We start from the raw sequence: 20,580 nt of genomic DNA, 5'->3' as shown, positions 1-20,580 counted from the left end.
TATTTGAAAAGTCCCCCCCAACAAGGAACAAATCAGTGGGGAGGTGATGAACTAGTGGTATTCTCACTAGACCAGAAACTCAGCTAATGTTCTGGGGACCCGGGTTCAAATCCCGCCACGGCAGATGGTGGAATTTGAATTCAACTAAAAATATCTGGAATTAAGAGTCTACTGATGGCCATTAAACTATTGTCAATTGTTGGAAAAACCCATCTGGTTCACTAATATCCTTTAGGGAAGGAAATCTGCCATCCTTACCTGGTCTGGCCTACATGTGACTCCAGAGCCACAGCAATGTGGTTGACTCTCAACTGCCCTCCAAGGGCAACTAGGGTTGGGCAATAAATGCTGGCCAGCCAGCAACGCTTATGTCCTCTGCATGAATAAAAAAATATGGGGGCTGTAAAATCCAGTCCAGTCTCTGGGAACAGGTTTGTTGTATGTTCAAAGTGTTTAAATCATAAAGCAATTGTCCTGAAATTATAGTAAGGGCTTGTCTGTGTTCTCCATGTGATCCTCTCTACAATTTTAGCAGAGATGTTAACATTTAATCTGTAATGGTTTATTGATAGACCTTTGGATTGTCCCAAGTAAAATATACATTTGCTTCTTTGTTCTGTTAGTCTCTATTTCCTCACTCACGTTCTTTCTTTCTCCTTTACAGTTTCCTCTTTCTTTCTACCTTTTTAAAAATTGTTGATCAGGTGAATTTACTGGTAAAGTAAGAACATTAAAAAGTCCAGTAGGAGTGAAGGTAATTTGGGACATCAAGTTGCCTCTATTATATCCACGCATGATTACTTGTCTAAAACAACAATGACAAGTTGAAAAGCAATTCAGTGGCTGTGCTGAGAATCTGCTATAGCATGAAAAAAATAAAAATAGTTTTTTTCCCTATAGACATATCTGCCACACAGCTGTGGATCCCTTGCAAAATAATAATTTAATCATAGAATCCCTACAGTGCAGAAGGAGGCCATTCAGCCCATCAAGTCTGCACCAACCACAATCCCACCTAGGTCCTTTACCCATAACCCCACATATTTACCCTGCTAATCCACCTGACATTAAGGTCAATTTAACATGACCAATCAACCTAACCCACATATCTTTGGAGTGTGGGAGGAAACCGGAGCATCCGGAGGAAACCCACGCAGACATGGGGAGAATGTGCAAACTCCATACAGACAGTCGCCCGAGGCCAGAATTGAACCCGCGTCCCCGGCTCTGTGAGGCAGTAGTGCTAACCACTGTGCCACCGTGCTGCCCAACTAATGACATAACTAAAATAACAGAGATCAGAATTTCAGATGAAAACATTAATGTTGCTTGTCAGCATCTTAAGGTGGATGATGAAACTATTGATTAACAAATTAGATAAACAAATGTTTAACGTGGAAACAATTATTTCTTGTGTTTTAGGATGTCAAAGCAAACGATATATAGATATCAATCTTGATCCATGAGTTTGAGAATTTCAAAAGCTATTGGTAGTAATAAGGGATAATTTTCCTCCTCTATACTTTGAATAGAGACTCAGCAGCCAGTAGCATGGATCAGAGATTTGTCTGGGATCTGCTTGACTTTCAGCAGCTTGGACCTCTTGCGGGGGGAGTGAAAGTGGAAAATTTCTCCTTATTTACACATCTTTTAATCTTGTGTAAAACTGATGCAGTTTCAGAAAAACAGTTTGTTGATTATTTCAAATTATTTACTTAATTTTTGTCGGAGAAGACATTGCTCTTATTCATAATCTCCGCAAGATCATTTATTCATTATAATCTGTTAATAATTATAATACTTTTGAAGGAGGAAATTTTCCAGAAAACCATATTTTGTATCATCAAACATATTTACTTATTGGACTAATTGGCACCACGCATAACGGGCCAACAATGCAGAGGGGCACCCCCGGATGGATATTCGATCGGGTCCCCCCCTGCACAGCTGAGAGACTCGCGAATTTCAAAGACTACGGAAGATCCCTAATCTGCCTAGCAACAGCGCGCAGCTGCATTTTAAACTGGCCAAGGACGATCAAGATCCCTATGAAACGAGACATAGGGTGGGTTATCAAAACCAAGCTATCACTGAAATATTACCAATTCGGCCAAGGCAGACATAAAAATCTGATAAACTAAGATATAAGAATAAAAGATTAGAATAAAATACTCCAGACATCCAACAGGACAGGATGACATTAACACTCAATCTCACAAGCAGGAAACACAGACACGAAACAATAAGATCAATTCAGATAAGAGGACACATAGAGAAGATAATGGGAAACGCATTTAGACACCGGGGCAGGACCAAGTAATCCCATTAACACGAACACACACCATACAAATGCTAATCGATGAAACTTCCTAGGGACTTTTTAAACTGACAGACCACTTTATACATACTGTAAAAATGCATAATTAAATGTTCCCGCTCGAATTTGGATCCCTATAAAGATCCAGAGCTGATGTGAAAGGATTGAGATCAACGTGGCCAAGCCACTGTTTCTGAGCTGGCTACGGGGGTCTCCCTGGGATCCCAGTAATTGTACAATAAAGACACGCTTTGAACCTTGATTTGCGACTCAACTTCTATTCTTGTGGTGAACCATCGTTGGTTCACCACTGGGGTTGTTGTTATGGGGGTTGTACTATGTTGTTGGGTTAGGGTGTTTACCTGTCCTAAGGGTTATCATGGCACACTCCAGTGGGGTCCCGCCTCCGGTGGCAGGGTATAAGACCCCCTGCTCCGGCAGGACCCCTTCAGTCTGAACGGGTGAATTTGTGTTAGTAGTTTCATTGTTAATGTATTAAATTGATGCACCTCAATGAGCACCCGGAAACAAGGCTTTAGAACTGAAGGCTTTAATACATAGCTCAATGAGCCCTCGGATGCCCTCTCGCGCGGAACATGCGCCATCATGCAGGAGGACCGCTTGAAGGCTCTCCACAATGATCTGTGTCATCCTGGAGTCACCAGACTCTACCACTTCATAAAAGCCCGCAACCTACCCTACTCGGTGGAGGAGGTCAGGTCAGTTACTAGAAGTTGTCGGATTTGCGCAGAATGCAAACCACACTTTTATCGACCAGACCGGGCACATTTGGTCAAGGCCACTCGCCCTTTTGAGAGGCTGAGTGTAGATTTTAAGGGCCCCCTTCCCTCAACGGATCGGAATGTCTATTTTCTTAACATAATAGACGAATTTTCCCGGTTTCCGTTTGTTTTCCCCTGTGCGGACACGTCGACTGCCACCGTCATCAAGGCATTCAGTGAGCTTTTTACCCTGTTCGGGTACCCCTGCTATATTCATAGCGACAGGGGCTCGTCGTTCATGAGCAACGACTTGAGGCAATTCCTGCTCTCATTCGGGATTGCCTCTAGTAGAACCACGAGCTACAACCCTAGGGGTAACGGACAGGTGGAAAGGGAGAATGCTACAGTCTGGAAGGCTGTCCTACTGGCACTGAAATCCAAGGGCCTTCCAGTCTCCCGGTGGCAGGAGGTCCTTCCAACTGCGCTCCATTCTATCCGCTCCCTCCTGTGTACGGCAACCAATGCTACTCCCCACGAGAGGATGTTCTCATTCCCTCGGAAGTCGTCCTCGGGGACCTCATTGCCAGCCTGGTTGACGTACCCAGGACCCGTCCTTCTGCGGCGCCATGTGAGGGCTCGCAAGTCCGACCCCTTGGTCGAACCGGTCCAACTCCTCCACGCCAACCCTCAGTATGCCTATGTGGCATATCCTGACGGGCGAGAGGACACTGTCTCCATTAGAGACCTGGCGCCCGCAGGGGACGTAGCAACTCCTGTCGCTCCTATTCCCCCAGTCACAGATCCACTACTCCTCATTACTTCCCCAGACGTGGCGCGGTCAGCACCGGGACCAGTGCATAACACTTTTACTCCCATGTACAGCTTGCCTGAGACTCGGAGATCGGCGCCACCATCATCACCACCACCACCACCACCAAACGTTCCAGGATCCCCTACACCATCGCCTCATCAGGGCCGGCCGGCCCGGGAGTCTTTGAGGGGACAGCCAGATGTTGCTTTGAGAGAGCCACCGCAAGCACCTGCTCCGGTTTCGCAACCGGTGTTGAGAAGATCGCAGCGTCGGTGTGGTCCTCCAGACCGTCTGGACTTGTGAATCCTGTTATTTTTTTTTGTCATTGTCTGTTTTCATCCACCCCGCCACCTTTGGTTCCTAAAGGAGGGGTGAATGTGGTGAACCATCGTTGGTTCACCACTGGGGTTGTTGTTATGGGGGTTGTACTATGTTGTTGGGTTAGGGTGTTTACCTGTCCTAAGGGTTATCATGGCACACTCCAGTGGGGTCCCGCCTCCGGTGGCAGGGTATAAGACCCCCTGCTCCGGCAGGACCCCTTCAGTCTGAACGGGTGAATTTGTGTTAGTAGTTTCATTGTTAATGTATTAAAGCCTTCAGTTCTAAAGCCTTGTTTCCGGGTGCTCATTGAGGTGCATCAATTCTGCACTGGTAAAGGGATATTTCCCTACAACAAAATGGCGTAGTCACGGCAGGATTTGATATCTGACTTCTGACTGATGGCCACAGTTTGAAAGTCGGGATCAAATTTAAACGAATCTGATACAAATCCAGAGCAGTCAAAGGCGAGTACAGGTCTCCGTTCAAAGTGAGGTACCTTTAAGGGTTAGGGTTTGTCTGTTTTAAGTATTGTTGTCTTGTAGAACTGTATAATCTTGCCTAAGTTTTTAAATTGAAACAGAAGTCCGCACTAAAGAGGTACAGGTCAGAACGACCGCGTGGAAGAAGGTAAGTAACTTTTAACTTTAATAGGAGTAAAGGACCAGAGGTAAAGATAACAGGTTTTGGGCTATTTGATAACAGGAATTAAGACTAATATAAAGATAAGTACCGCATGCAGAACTAATTGGTGTAACTAACCCAGGATTGTAAATGAAACCGCTGTCTGTGCCAAGGCAATAGGACAAGGGAGTGCTTGACTCAAGGTGCCCTACCCTAAACTGGACGTTAAGAGGAGAAATCTCCCACGCTAAGGTTGGGTTTTGAAGCGGGCGCTAAGAGGCACAGGCACTCAGGGTGCAAGGCACGGACAGTGTAAATCGGGTAACAACACTGGCTCTGAAGGGACGAACAACCTCAGAGTCGATACAGTTACTAACTATAACAGGGGCTTTGATAACAGAATACATATGTGTAAGTGTTGAGGAAAAGGGGACCCGATCCATCCTGACCAAGAGACACGACGACGGAGGATCCATTAGGGACCCGGGCGGAGTTTGATAACCTTGTTCGTCTGGAGGGAACACCACAGCCCATAGCAGGATACCCGGTTTTGGGGTAACGGATCAACCCTGCTAGTGGGGGTGGTGGCCGAGCGGGAGGCGTTGTACTTAGAGGGGCTGGGAACAGGGGCCGACAAACCCACTAAACAACCAGCACACATCCCAATAAGACAACACAAAATAGACCAAGCGTGAGGTGTCAGGAATAGTTGGGGGAGCCCAGGGGAAAGAGACCCACTGGAACCCCACTACGAGGCCCTACAGCAATACAGACGGTGCTGGGGCAGTATCAGTGACAGGAGATAAGGGAGAGAGTTGAGGCACTTTTACTGTTGGAGCCAGCATACGGGGGTTGCAGGACTGCTAGACAGAAAAATGGCAGACCACGTTGTTAAGGGAGAAACTGCAGTAGCTCTCATTTTGAAGTATCTGTTAGCCAGAGAAGCGATTGTTGCAAAGATGAAACGGAACGGGTGGAACGCATCACAAACTTTAGAAGATCAAAGAAAGTGGGTAGACGGAGTTAAACGGGACAAAACAAAAGTAATGGGAGTAATATTAGTGACCCAGTTAGCTGGACTAATTGAGGAAGTAAATGCCTCTATGGAGGAGAGACACAAAGAGACAGAGCAAATTAAAGTATTACAGGAGAGAGTGAGGGAATTAGAACACAGAAGCCACACTGCGGAGATAACGCAGAGATCAGAGGAAACGGACCCTCGGCGCTCCTACGAGTCAGTGCAGAAACATACAGCCACTCCAGCATCAGAAGAAAACATAGAAAATTATAATCTAGCGCCAGTCACGAGAGGAGGGACGTTAGCACAACCAAAGGCAACCTATAAGCCTTTTACGCCAGGGGAAAGGCAGCAGATTATGGCATCCCTGGGGAAGTTAAAACCCAGAAGCGCAAACCTGGAATTTTGGGGCGAATTAGATTCGCTCTGGGTAGGACACCAGCTACATTTAAGGGACATACACCCGCTGGTCAGGGCAGCCTGTCCAGCGGATAAATGGAGGTTGGTGGCAGGAGGGCCAGCGACCCAAGCAGCTCAGGACTATAATGGAGGAAGGTGGACACATGCCATTCCTACAACGGCTGAGATAGATGACCAGCAGGCACCCTTTACATTATTCAAGACCGAAATCCAACGGGTCTTAGGGAACTCCCCCACTAATTGGAGCAGGATCACAAACACTAAACAAGGACGGGGGGAAAATGCATCGGAATTTGGAGAGAGATTATTCCAGGTATATAGGGAATGTTCAGGACGGGACAACGTGGATAGGAGAGACAGGGCTTTTGTTCAGGCTTTTAAGGATGGACTCTCTAGTTCTCACCAGGTCATCCTAAAGATGGGAGTGATTATGTCCCAAGATTACGATGAATTGGTAGAATGGGCTAGTGGCATACCAGCAGATGGATAGGAGAGATCTTAGTTTTTGTATTTCAGTGTGTTTGTGAGATCTGGTAGCTTGTCGAATGTAGGTGGTTGTTGTTGTAATTAGATTGAGAGCAGGGAGCTCTTTGTTCCTGTGGAATGTCTGCTGCAGGCAGTGGGTGCAGTGCTTTGCACCTTGGTTTAGCCTCAGGGGGCTGGGAGAGTGTTAAAACTGTTAAAGATTAAAGTGATAGGATTTCTTGAATTTACTTCTGTTTTGAGTTAATTACAGTTTGGAAGAAAGAAGAATAAAAGCGATTGTCTTAATCAATGTTCTGTATTCTCTTTGAATGTTTTACACTCATCCCAGTCTGAAATGATAAGTTTGAATGAAAAAGGATGTACTGTGGAATGACTTTTGGAAGCTTCCATGTGTGTGTGTGTGTGTTTAAACAAAGTGGTTGCGTGGATGCTTTGTTGTTGTTTGTTTTAATGTTAAGAAAGGATTTAAACCTTGGAAGGAAGCATGTGCTCTTTCCTTTGTCTTGAAGTAGAAATTATAAGAGTTAGTTGAGGAGTTAAGAGAAGAAAATAAGTTATTTTGTGGAAAGGTAGAAAAGCAGGAACAAAAAGACTGAGGTCTATGAATCAGTTTAAAGTATATCAAGTCAGTGAAATACAGTATTAATCGCAGAATATCGCGATTTGCGAACGTCAGATAGTTTAGTATTCTGAACTAGTTAAAATTATGTACTGCCGTCGGAATTTCATGAGCCATCAAGGTTCAAGGTTTGCCAAATATAAAAGCACTGCAAAGCTTAAAACCTAGTCAGTTAAGAAACCAAAATGTTCCTAATCAAATAACTGGTATGTATTGTACCTGCTTTGATTTTGATTCGGCGCCTGTTACTTTTCCTAGAGTGCGGGGGTTTCGATCTGGAGCTCAGTTTAAAAAAAGAAACGGCTTAAATTAAAAGGGTTTGGATATCACGGTTACGATGTGTAAAGTGGTATGATACAACTGCCGCTTGATTATTTTTATTATACAGTATAGCACTGCCATATAGACACAAGAATAACATCAAATCCTGAAAAGCCTTAACCAACTTTGTATGATATATTCATATACTATATTGGGTATTGATAAAGACATAATTATTTTGTGAAGTACTGTGGTGTAGCGCTTGCACGCAAACAAATGATCAAATTAGAGATAGTGTAAGAGTACTCATATAAAGATCGGAACTGTATGGCATGTGATTTTAATGGGGAAAGCGATGTCTTTTGATAAGATTACATACAAATGAATGGATGTCCAATTGCAGCCAAAAAAGGCCAGTACAAAGTGTTATTTAATTCACACTAAGCTTGCTATGGATGGGGGATGCCAATTCAAGTTGATTCGGACCAGGGAACACATTTCACAGGAAAGGTTCTGAAAAACATTTGCCAACTATTAGGAATAAAACAAAAATTTCACATCCCCTATCACCCGTAAAGTTCCGGGATGGTGGAGAGGATGAATCGGACTCTAAAAATAACAATGGCAAAAGCAATGCAATCCTCAGGTAGAAATTGGACAGAACAAAGAACAAAGAACAAAGAACAAAGAACAGTACAGCACAGGAAACAGGCCCTTCGGCCCTCCAAGCCTGTGCCGCTCCTTGGTCCAACTAGACCAATCGTTTGTATCCCTCCATTCCCAGGCTGCTCATGTGACTATCCAGGTAAGTCTTAAACGATGTCAGCGTGCCTGCCTCCACCACCCTACTTGGCAGCGCATTCCAGGCCCCCACCACCCTCTGTGTAAAAAACGTCCCTCTGATGTCTGAGTTATACTTCGCCCCTCTCAGCTTGAGCCCGTGACCCCTCGTGATCGTCACCTCCGACCTGGGAAAAAGCTTCCCACTGTTCACCCTATCTATACCCTTCATAATCTTGTATACCTCTATTAGATCTCCCCTCATTCTCCGTCTTTCCAAGGAGAACAACCCCAGTCTACCCAATCTCTCCTCATAGCTAAGACCCTCCATACCAGGCAACATCCTGGTAAACCTTCTCTGCACTCTCTCCAATGCCTCCACGTCCTTCTGGTAGTGCGGCGACCAGAACTGGACGCAGTACTCCAAATGTGGCCTAACCAGCGTTCTATACAGCTGCATCATCAGACTCCAGCTTTTATACTCTATACCCCGTCCTATAAAGGCAAGCATACCATATGCCTTCTTCACCACCTTCTCCACCTGTGTTGCCACCTTCAAGGATTTGTGGACTTGCACACCTAGGTCCCTCTGTGTTTCTATACTCCTGATGACTCTGCCATTTATTGCATAACTCCTCCCTACATTATTTCTTCCAAAATGCATCACTTCGCATTTATCCGGATTAAATTCCATCTGCCACCTCTCCGCCCAATTTTCCAGCCTATCTATATCCTGCTGTATTGCCCGACAATGCTCTTCGCTATCCGCAATTCCAGCCATCTTTGTGTCATCCGCAAACTTGCTGATTACACCAGTTACACCTTCTTCCAAATCATTTATATATATCACAAATAGCAGAGGTCCCAGTACAGAGCCCTACCTGCAGTTCTGATGAGGCTTAGGGCGACCACAAATCGAACTACCGGCTTGACTCCATACGAGCTGATGACCGGGCGAGCAATGCACTTACCCGAAAACATTATTACAGGCTGGACAGATGTGGGTCCGATAAAAGATAGGATCCGACAATACATCCGAGACCTTAGCACCCAATTGAAGGGGATGCGCCGGTCCGTAATTTCTAATCAGGCACAGGTCGACGCAGAGGGGGACTCAGAAATATTACCAGAAGTCCCAAAAGCCGGGAGCCGGGTATTAACAAAAGTGCTTCCTGCAAAACCAGGATTTGCCCCAAGATGGCACGGACCTTACGAGGTCATTATTAGCGGAGATACCTGTGCCTGTATAGATATAAGGGGACAGGGGGTCTGGAAACACTGGACCCAATTAAAACTATATGAGGACAAATGAACTAAAAAATACCGTTTTGCTCATTCAACTTCCACAGGAACCAGGACCAGATCTACTATCAAGACGTCGGAACCAACTACTTTTAATTTGATTGCCTGTTTATTTTCTGTATATACTGTAATTGTAAAATACTGTTGGAAAAAAAAAGAGCGATATGGGAACAGGGACATATCTGATAATAACCCTGACCATTGTAAATACACTCCAACATATGGGGGTTAGGGGAGCAGAACCACCAATCATGGAAGGAAACCTATTCCTGAAAACACACATCCAGATCTATGGGAATAGGACCGCTTGTTACCCCTCAGCGCGATCAGTAAACTCCCTATTCATCGCAACACCAGGGTGGCTCCCACAAGAGTTATTCACTATTGACACATCGGGGGCACCCTGCAAAGAACATATTGGGTACTTTAAGCAAGGGATACAAGGAAGGTGTGTAGAGCTCATTGAGCCGTGAATTCTAAGGGGGACGGGACCCCAACCGGAGGAGACACATGGGAACTACCCACAATGTTTTAAGGGAGAGGGATGGGGGTGCGTGCATGCCTTTGTCCCTAAAAATGATTTGTGCGCTGAGGCACATTGTGCTCTCCAGGAGTGCCGGGTCCGGGAAGGACACTTCACTTGTGACTGCAAGCAACAAAAATGCATTGCAGTCACCGCGGGTAGGCAGCTTATGTGTGGCAAGTGCAACAGCACCCACGTAAGCTCAGCCTCAGGGACATATCCATTTGATTCTCACCAAGAGGTACAATCAAGTGGACAGTCCAGGGGGAGGGAAGGTTCCACAAGATGGGGCCATGCGGTCAAACGACCCCGGGGTAATGCATGTTATCGGGTTAAAGACGGGTACGTGTTTTTATTTAAAAATGTATATATGACGGCCACAGACAGGCCTCCAAGGTTCTTTTCCGTAGGGACAATCAGACCTCTCACGGTTCCATGCCCAAGCGAAGGGCATGTCCAGAAACGCATAGTGACCAGGGCCATCAGCGCAGAATTTTGCTCCGACTGGCAGGCCCCTGTCACACTAGGGTCTTCTTTAGGATATGGATTTCTGGGGACACTATCCCTGGGAGGCGCCGCAGGGGTGATCAGTGCCAGTAATAGGAACTTCTTCATATGTGGACTGACCATTTTAGGAAACAACACCCTACAAGCACTGGGTGCAATTGACCAAGAACTCGCAGAACTCAGACTATACACACAACAAACGAGATATGCGGTGGACTATCAGCTAGCCAGACAAGGGGGGGTATGCACCATCATCAAGGAAAAATGCATCACATACGTACACGACGAGACACTAAACATAACAGCAGCCATGTCCGGGATACAAAAACAATTGGATAACTTTAAACAGGGGTTAACAGGGACTGATGGGTGGTTAGGATGGCTGTTTAACACAGTTTGGGGAGCATATATTATGAAGGGATTAATCCTAGTGGTAGCCATCCTGTTCACACTCTGCCTTGGCCTAACCTGTATTAAAGTGATATGTGCAAATATTACATCAAGAATGCTACCCACTGCCAGTATCCAGATGCAAGAACTTAACAACGACACAGAAGAAGAGGAACAACGGCAAGGACAACAGCTGTACAAATCACTGTTCCTCTGAAGGTCGTCCATGGGGGGTCAGCCATGAATGGCACCCCCTGGACGAGAGGAGGGACTGAAGGAGGAAATTTTCCAGAAAACCATATTTTGTATCATCAAACATATTTACATATTGGACTAATTGGCACCACTCATAACGGGCCAACAATGCAGAGGGGCACCCCCGGATGGATATTCGATCGGGTCCCCCCCTGCACAGCTGAGAGACTCGCGAATTTCAAAGACTACGGAAGATCCCTAATCTGCCTAGCAACAGCGCGCAGCTGCATTTTAAACTGGCCAAGGACGATCAAGATCCCTATGAAACGAGACATAGAATGGGTTATCAAAACCAAGCTATCACTGAAATATTACCAATTCGGCCAAGGCAGACATAAAAATCTGATAAACTAAGATATAAGAATAAAAGATTAGAATAAAATACTCCAGACATCCAACAGGACAGGATGACATTAACACTCAATCTCACAAGCAGGAAACACAGACACGAAACAATAAGATCAATTCAGATAAGAGGACACATAGAGAAGATAATGGGAAACGCATTTAGACACCGGGGCAGGACCAAGTAATCCCATTAACACGAACACACACCATACAAATGCTAATCGATGAAACTTCCTAGGGACTTTTTAAACTGACAGACCACTTTATACATATTGTAAAAATGCATAATCAAATGTTCCCGCTCGAATTTGGATCCCTATAAAGATCCAGAGCTGATGTGAAAGGATTGAGATCAACGTGGCCAAGCCACTGTTTCTGAGCTGGCTACGGGGGTCTCCCTGGGATCCCAGTAATTGTACAATAAAGACACGCTTTGAACCTTGATTTGCGACTCAACTTCTATTCTGCACTGGTAAAGGGATATTTCCCTACAACACTTTAAAACCTAGTAGGGATAATGTTGATAGGGGCTTTTATTATTGCTAATGTGTGAAATTAGTATTTTATTTGTGACGAGTGTTCAGATTAGTGCACAGTTTTATAGAAATGATTGAAATACTTGTTCAACTCATTGAATATATACTTACATGTCTTATATTTTTATGAGGTTACATGTTTTTAATGACATTTTTACATAAATTAAAACACATTTTTCTCAACAATGCTGTTTAATGCATTTATTTGTCATCTAAATATAAGTCGAAGATTTTCAGTGTAATATTTTACAATTATGTTACCTGATAATCTGATTCCAATGCAGCAGTGCTCCGGGGATTTTCTGGGCAATTGACATGACACCTGTTCCACCACTAATATAAGTGTGGTATCCACGAGTGCTCACAGTGCTCACAGTGTACCAAGATTTGGAAGCTTTGGGCAGACTCCTTTGGATTTGGTGCTTTGCCCCATTGCTGGAAAAAACAACTGGGAACGCACAACTGCCCCTCACAGCTGCCTTGTAGCCTTTTAATATCTGTGTGCGTGAATGACAAAAATGATGCTGGTGCGGAAAGTAATTATGTACACAAATTAATCGAATGTTGACCTTTATTGCAAGTTGTTTCCTGCTGATAGCCAATGGCAAGCTGCTTTCATCACTGGCAAACATGCACGAGATTCCAGAAAATCCCACTCTTGATCTTTACGTCTCTTCTGAATTGTTGGATTTACCAAAATTCATAGAGTCATAGAGGTTTACAGCATGGAAACAGGCCCTTCGGCCCAACATGTCCATGCCGCCCAGTTTTTATCATTACGCTAGTCACAATTGCCTGTGTTTGGCCCATATCCCTCATTACCCATCTTATACATGTAACTATCAATCTTACCCATGTAGCCATCTAAGTGCTTCTTAAAAGACAAAATTGAACCCGCCTCTACTATTACCTCTGGCAGCTCGTTCCAGACACTCACCCTCTGTGAAAAAATTGCTCCTCTGGACCCTTTTGAATCTTTCTCCTCTCACTTTAAACCCATGACCATGACCCATCTGCCAGCACTTGGCCCATAGCCTTGAATGTTATGATGTGCCAAGTGCTCATCCAGATACTTTTTAAAGGATGTGAGGCCACCTGCCTCTACCCCCTCCCAGGCAGCGCATTCCAGACCGTCACTGCGCTCTGGGGTAAAAAACGTTTTCCTCACATCCCCCCTAAATCTCCTGTCCCTCACCTTGAACCAATGTCCCCTTGTGACTGATCCTTCAGCTAAGGGGAATAGCTGCTCTTCATCCATTCTGTCCATGTCCTTATAATCTTGTACACCTCGATCAGGTCGCTCCTCAGTCTTCTCTGCTCCAATGAAAATAAACGAAGCCTACCCAACCTCTCTTCATAACTTAAGTGTTCCATCCCAGGCAGCATCCTGGTGAATCTCCTCTGCACCCCCTCCAGTGCAATCAGATCCATCCTATAATGTGGCGACCAGAACTGCACACAATACTCTTGCTGTGGCCTCACCAAAGTTCTATACAACTCCAACATGACTTCCCGAATGGCAGGATTGTCATATGAAGAAAGACAGGATCAACTGGGCTTGTACTCACTGGAATTCAGAAGAGTGAGAGCAGATCTCGTAGAAACATATAAAATCCTAATGGGATTGGACAGGCTAGATGCGGGAAGAATGTTCCCGATGTTGGGGAAGTCCAGAATTAGGGGTCACAGTCTAAGAACAAGGGGTAAGCCATCCGGGACTGAGATGAGGAAGAATTTCTTCACTCAGAGAGTTGTGAACCTGTGGAATTCTCTATCACAGAAAGATGTTGGGGCCAGTTTGTTAGATATGTTCAAGAGGGAGCTGGATGTGGTTCTTGCAGCTGAAGAGATCAAGGGGTATGGAGAGAAAGCGAGAATGGGATGCTGGAAGTGCATGATCAGGCATGATCATATTGACTGGTGGTGCAGGCGCGAAGGATGGTTTACTGCTGCACCTATTTTCTATGTATTGTTGTGGTTCAGACCAGAAACTCCAAAGTGTTTTATGGAGCCTGGATCATAAGTTTTGCATCTGGAATTTGGCTGGGATAAACATGATATGTTTCACTTCATGACCCACTAGGGAGCTTTTATCAAACAAAATTCATTTAAGAATATAGTTAACATGTATGGAAAGAAAATTAGCAATAACTTTTATAAATTACAATCAAAAACAAAGCAACCATGATGATGTATAAACCTTAACTAAGATATCTAAGATGTTCCAATCAAACCAATCCCATAAACAAAACCCTTCCACAGGTTTAACACAGCAAATTCTAATGCTCACATGATACTGGCACTGAGCCCTTTGGACGAATGCTGCAGTTCTCCTGATACACTCAGAACAGATTGAAGTCAGAACAGCTTAGCAGAACACCAGGGAGAGACTCTGGTCAAGCCACCAATAGGAAATTTTCTACTCCAGGAAGGTTTTCAGTTAACCAGCAGAATTTCTTAAAACCAGGGAGAGAGCGAGAGAGAGAGACTTCTTTTCAGCTTGATGTCCCTTCTAAAACTAAAACCTGCAGCTCAGAACTGAAAATGCAAGAGCTCCTGCCACCTGGCCTGCAAACATTCTTCCTCCTGACAATGCAGGGTCATAAAACTAATTCCCAAAATAAAAATAAACAACCCACATTTAAACCACTTAAGGAGCAATAAAAGGATTCCTTGTAGCCAGCTCGGCAATAATGGCATCAGCTAAGTGTGTGAGCTGCAGAAGCATGATTTTTTTTTAAACTCTGAAAGGTACATTCACTGTATTTTCTATGTAATCTATGCCTCGATTGATAAAGGCAAGTGTACCATTTCCTTTTTCACCACCCTACTAACATGCCCTTCCACCTTCAGAGATCTGTGGACAAACACGCCAAGGTCCCTTTGTTCCACAAAACTTTCCAGTGTCCTACCATTCATTGAGTACTTCCTTGTCAAATTACTCCTTCCATAGAGTATCACCTCACACTTTTCAGGATTAAATTCCATCTGCCACTTATCTACCCATTTGACCATTCCGTCTATATCTTCCTGTAGCCCAAGACACTCCGCCTCACTGTTAACCACCTGGCTAATCTCTGTGTCATTTATATAAATGATGAATAATAGGGGGCCCAACACAAACCCCTGTAGTACGCCACTGGACACTGGCTTCTAATCACTAAAGCAACCTTTTGTCATCACCCTCTGTCTCCTACAACTGAGCCAAATTTGAATCCACTTTATCAAAGTATCTTGTAACCCATGTGAATTTACCTTCTTTACAAGTTTCCTGTGTGGGACCTTGTCAGTGGCTTTGCTGAAATCCATATAAACTACTTCGACTGCACTATCCTTGTCTACACACCTGGTCACCTCCTCAAAATGTTCAATCGAATTTGTTAGGCATGATCTCCCTCTGACGAAGCCGTGCTGACTATCTCTGATCGAGCTTTACCTCTCCCAGTGAAGATAGATGCTCTCCTTCGGAGGTTTCTCTAATAGTTTCCCTACCACTGACGTGAGACTCACTAGCCTGTAGTTCCTGGTTTATCATAACCCTTCTTAAATAGTGGAACCACATTAGCTGTTCTCCAGTCATCTGATACCTCTCCGGTGGTCAGAGAGGAATTGAAAATTTGGGTCAGAGCCCCTGCAATCTCCTCCCTTGCCTCCCACAGCAGCCTAGGGCACAATTCATCTGGACCTGGAGATTTATCCACTTTTAAGGCTGCCAACACCTCCAATACTTGTCCTTCCCTTTGTCATTTTGCTCAAGAACCTCACAGTCTCTCTCCCTGAATTCCATCCCATCGTCCTCATTCTCTTGGATGAAGATGGATGTGAAGTATTCATTCAACACTCTACCAATGCCCTCTTGCTCCACCCACCGATTGCTCATTTAGTCCCTAATAGGTCCTACTCTTTCCCTGGTTATCCTCTTCCCATTGATATACTTACAGAATATCTTGGGATTTTCCCTACTTTTACCAGCCAGAGCCTTCTCAAATCCCCTCTTTGCTTTCCTAATTGCTTCCTTAAGCTCCACCCTGCACATTCTATACCTCACTATTGCCTCCAATGATTTTCTCCCCTTAGTTTAACAATTGTCAAAAGGAAAATGTTGGAAAGCTATTACTAATGACATTATAGCAGGGTACTTAGAAAAATTCAAGGTGATCTCTCAGACTCAACATGGATTTTGCAGAAGGGGAATCCTGCTTAACCAATTTATTGCAGATCTTTGAAGCAGTACCTTGGTGTGGATAAAGGACGGGTTGTACTGTACTTAGATTTCCAAAAGGCTTTTGATAAGGTGATATATCGAAAGTTACTGTGGAAAATAAAAGTTGACTAACTTACAGGAAACAGAGAGTAAGCATAAATAGATCATATTCTGGTTAGCAAGATGTAACAAATGGTGTACCACAGGGACCGGTGCTGGGCCTCAACTTTTTACAATTCATAAAAAATGACTTGGACGAAGGGACCAATGGTATGGTTGCTAAATTTGCTAATAACACAAAGAACGGTAGGAAAGTAAGATGTGAAGTGGACATAAGGTGGCTACAAAGGGATTTAGATAGGTGAAGTGAGTGGGCAAAGATCTGGGACTTTGCTTTACTAATATCAGTAATGGGGTGGGGTGGGGGGGGAGGGGATTGTCTTTTGAGGAATGGTTGGACAGGCTAGGCTTGTATCCACTGGGGTTTTGAAGAGTAAGAGAAGACTTGATTGAAACATATAAGAACCTGAGTGTTCTTGACAGGGTGGATGTGAAAAGGATGTTTCCCTTTGTGGAAGAATCTAGAATTAGGGGGATGGGGTCACTGGTTACAAATAAGGGGTCACCCATTTATGACAGAGATGAGGTGAATTTTTTTCTCTCAGAGGGTTTTGAATCTTTGGAACTCCCTTCCTCAAAAGGCGGTGGATGCAGTCTTTGATACATTTCTTTTGAAATGGAAAATCATCATTTGGGAGTGAATTCCAAAGCGAGTTCTTCGAGCATGGAGATTGGAAACCCTTGTGAGAAAGAATTTCAGTGAGACCAGTTGGCTCCTGGTGTGACAAGCGGATAGTGCGTTGGGGGTGGTGGGGGGGTGAGGGGGTGGGTGTGGTTATTAGATAGATATTGTAAATTGTGTGAACTTCACACATTTGTACATACCTGTAAAGGTGCAGTTGGGGTGAAGGAATAGTGTGAGTTGACTCATTTACTGGTGTTGGTATTGAATCTTTCCACCCTTGTTATCTAGTGTAATATAATTTATTTTATTGTTGATAATTAGTTTATTATTTGCATACACTAGCAGACTCTTGTGGATGTACTCTGTAACTGACCTCCACAATTTCTATAAAAACAAAAGCATATGGGTGTGGGTGAGAGTGATTGAGGGTGTGAGTGAGCGTGTGTCAGGATATGGGTGTGCGTGAATGAGGTGAGTGAGCATGTGAGTAATGGTGCGGGTGAGTGTGTGGGTGTAAATGAGCGTGTGGCTGTTAGTGAGAACATAAGAACATAAGAAATAGGAGCAGGAGTAGGCCATCTGGCCCCTCGAGCCTGCCCCGCCATTCAATAAGATCATGGCTGATCTGATAGTGGTTTAGTTCCACTTACCCGCCCGCTCACCATATCCCTTAATTCCCTTATTGATCAGAAATCTACCTACCTGTGACTTAAACATATTTAACGAGGTAGCCTCCACTGCTTCAATGGGCAGAGAATTCCAGAGATTCACTACCCTCTGAGAGAAGAAGTTCCTCCTCAACTCTGTTCTAAACTGACTCCCCCTTATTTTGAGGCTGTGTCCTCTAGTTCTTGTTTCCTTTCTGAGTGGAAAGAATCTCTCTGCCTCTACCCTGTATAGCCCCTTCATTGTCTTATATGTCTCTGAGGGTGAGTGAGGGTGAGTGAAGGCGTGAGTGAGGGTATCAGTGAGGTTGTGGGTGTGAATGAGTGTGTGAATGAGTGTGTGAATGCGAGTGAGGGTGTGCTATGGGCCTCCATGTCTGTGGATACATGTCTTTTAGAATCCACATGAGTAAGATGTTTGCACTTGCCCCACGTCAATCTTGGCTAATAATGAATAGTTACCAGCTTTCTTAGGCCAGATAATTTGAATCTTGGCAAACACTTAGAAAAGTGTGATGATCTCTATGTTTTCCACAAGATTGACTGTGTGAAATCTGCGCCCACTGCTCTTCATCTCATCATGCACATCATTGTCACTTTCTGGTTTAGCTCGCACCTCATGTATATGTTTCTGACTGGATTCCAGATGGCAATTTTTATTGCTTGAAGGTACGCATTGTGAATGGTCAGTTTGGATCAGTGCATAGACCCTGCATCAGCCTTTTCTCTAGTACAATGCTGCTGCCAATGGCCCTTTCTTTTCTGCCAGAAGGTCACACCTTCCACATGTCTTGCCAATTTTAGGTGTTCTAGTGAGTGTATCAACAATTGGGGTTTACAGAGGCTTTACAAAGCTTCATCAACGTGTCAGGATAATTTCATACTTATATCCATCCCTCAGTGTCTCTGATGCTATATGCTTTGAGATTATCTAGCAGATCTTTCTGGAATGCTTCCATTGGAGTGGATACAATCACCAACTCAACAATTTCATCTGCTGGTTCTGTTTGTAAAAATTCACAGTACATACTCTTTTTTCTATGATTGCTGAGGAAGTGGTCTATGGATTCTGTAGGCTATTGTTGAAAATTGGGATCTGTTCTGGGACCCTTGCTATTTGTCATTTTCATAAATGACCTGGATGAGGAAGTGGAGGGATGGGTTGGTAAGTTTGCCGATGACACGAAGGTTGGTGGGGTTGTGGATAGTCTGGAGGGATGTCAGAAGTTACAGAGGGACATAGATAGGATGCAAGACTGGGCGGAGAAGTGGCAGATGGACTTCAACCCAGATAAATGCGTAGTGGTCCATTTTGGCAGGTCAAATGGTATGAAGGAGTACAATATAAACGGAAAGACTCTTAGTACTGTCGAGGATCAGAAGGACCTTGGGGTCCGGGTCCATCGGACTCTAAAATCGGCCCCGCAGGTGGAGGAGGTGGTTAAGAAGGCGTATGGTGTGCTGGCCTTTATCAATCGAGGGATTGAGTTTAAGAGTCCGGAGAAAATGATGCAGCTATATAAGACCCTCGTCAGACCCCACTTGGAGTACTGTGCTCAGTTCTGGTCGCCTCATTACAGGAAGGATGTGGGAAAGATTGAAAGGGTGCAGAGGAGATTTACAAGGATGTTGTCTGGATTGAGTGGCATGCCTTATGAGGATAGGCTGAGGGATCTCGGTCTTTTCTCCTTGGAGAGATGTAGGATGAGAGGAGACCTAATAGAGGTATATAAGATGTTGAGAGGCATAGATCGGGTGGACTCTGAGAGGCTTTTTCCCAGGGTGGAAATGGCTGCTACGAGAGGACACAGGTTTAAGATGCTGGGGGGTAGGTACAGGAGAAATGTTAGGGGGAAATTTTTCACACAGAGGGTGGTGGGCGAGTGGAATTGGCAGTGGTGGTGGAGGCAAACTCAATAGGGTCTTTTAAGAGACTCCTGGATTAGTACATGGGACTTAATAGAATGGAGGGTAATAGGTAGGCCTAAAAGGTAGGGATATGTTCGGCACAACTTGTGGGGCCGAAGGGCCTGTTTTGTGTCGTAGTTTTTCTATGTTTCTATGTTTCTAAATAAATTAACTCTGGATGAAGAATACAAAAGTTTAACCTGATACTGAACCGATCTTCCAATGTAATCCATATCTTTTTCTGTTACTCCTGACATGCTCAGCTTTATGAAGACCTTTATTCCCAATTGCCAGCCTAAATTTGATGGCCTGCTTGTCTGGTTCAGACACACCTGAATTAAGAAACACAGCTCTGTACACTGTTTAAACATTTTGAATTCAAAATCTGGTCATTCACCTTTCCCAAGTGAGCTAACCTGGTGCTGGTCCTCTCAATGCGCTGTCCCGCTGACTAGCTTGGTCTTGACCCTGTGCCTCCAAACCTTTGCTGCACTGCCAACATGATGCCGCAGTGCCATTGCGGTCTGATCACAACATCAAGGGTCATCTCATGCCATGTAACATGATCTAAGACTGTTCACCATGTCACAGATGTGCTGAATCTTCCTGCCAGAATGAGCACCATGTGGTTTAGCCGGGACCACAGCTGCACACCATGTCATGTGTGTAATAATTATATAAAAGTATCAATCACTCAGAAGCTATAAGCATCTGTCTGAGATTTCATTTTTTAATTCTCGGCAGATATGAACATACATACATGGACAGAAAACTCGAATGCAGCAGCAGCAGCCCGGATATCTAAGTGATAGGCGCTTTAG

General features: G+C 44.4%; 1 protein-coding gene across 1 annotated transcript in view; it reads left to right on the top strand.

Moving 5' to 3' along the window:
* LOC144480637 (patched domain-containing protein 3-like) overlaps positions 1-20,564 on the top strand; it is a 34,870-nt gene extending 14,306 nt beyond the window's left edge. The window contains exon 5 of the mRNA XM_078200234.1: positions 20,504-20,564. Coding sequence (XP_078056360.1) covers positions 20,504-20,564 — 61 coding nt within the window. The remainder of the gene's footprint in view (positions 1-20,503) is intronic.
* The last annotated feature ends 16 nt before the right edge of the window (positions 20,565-20,580 follow it).

The sequence above is a fragment of the Mustelus asterias genome, chromosome 2 (genome assembly GCF_964213995.1).
Source record: "Mustelus asterias chromosome 2, sMusAst1.hap1.1, whole genome shotgun sequence".
Lineage (NCBI taxonomy): Eukaryota > Metazoa > Chordata > Chondrichthyes > Carcharhiniformes > Triakidae > Mustelus > Mustelus asterias.
Note: the sequence above shows the minus strand (reverse complement) of the source record. Positions and strands in the feature narration are given on the sequence as shown.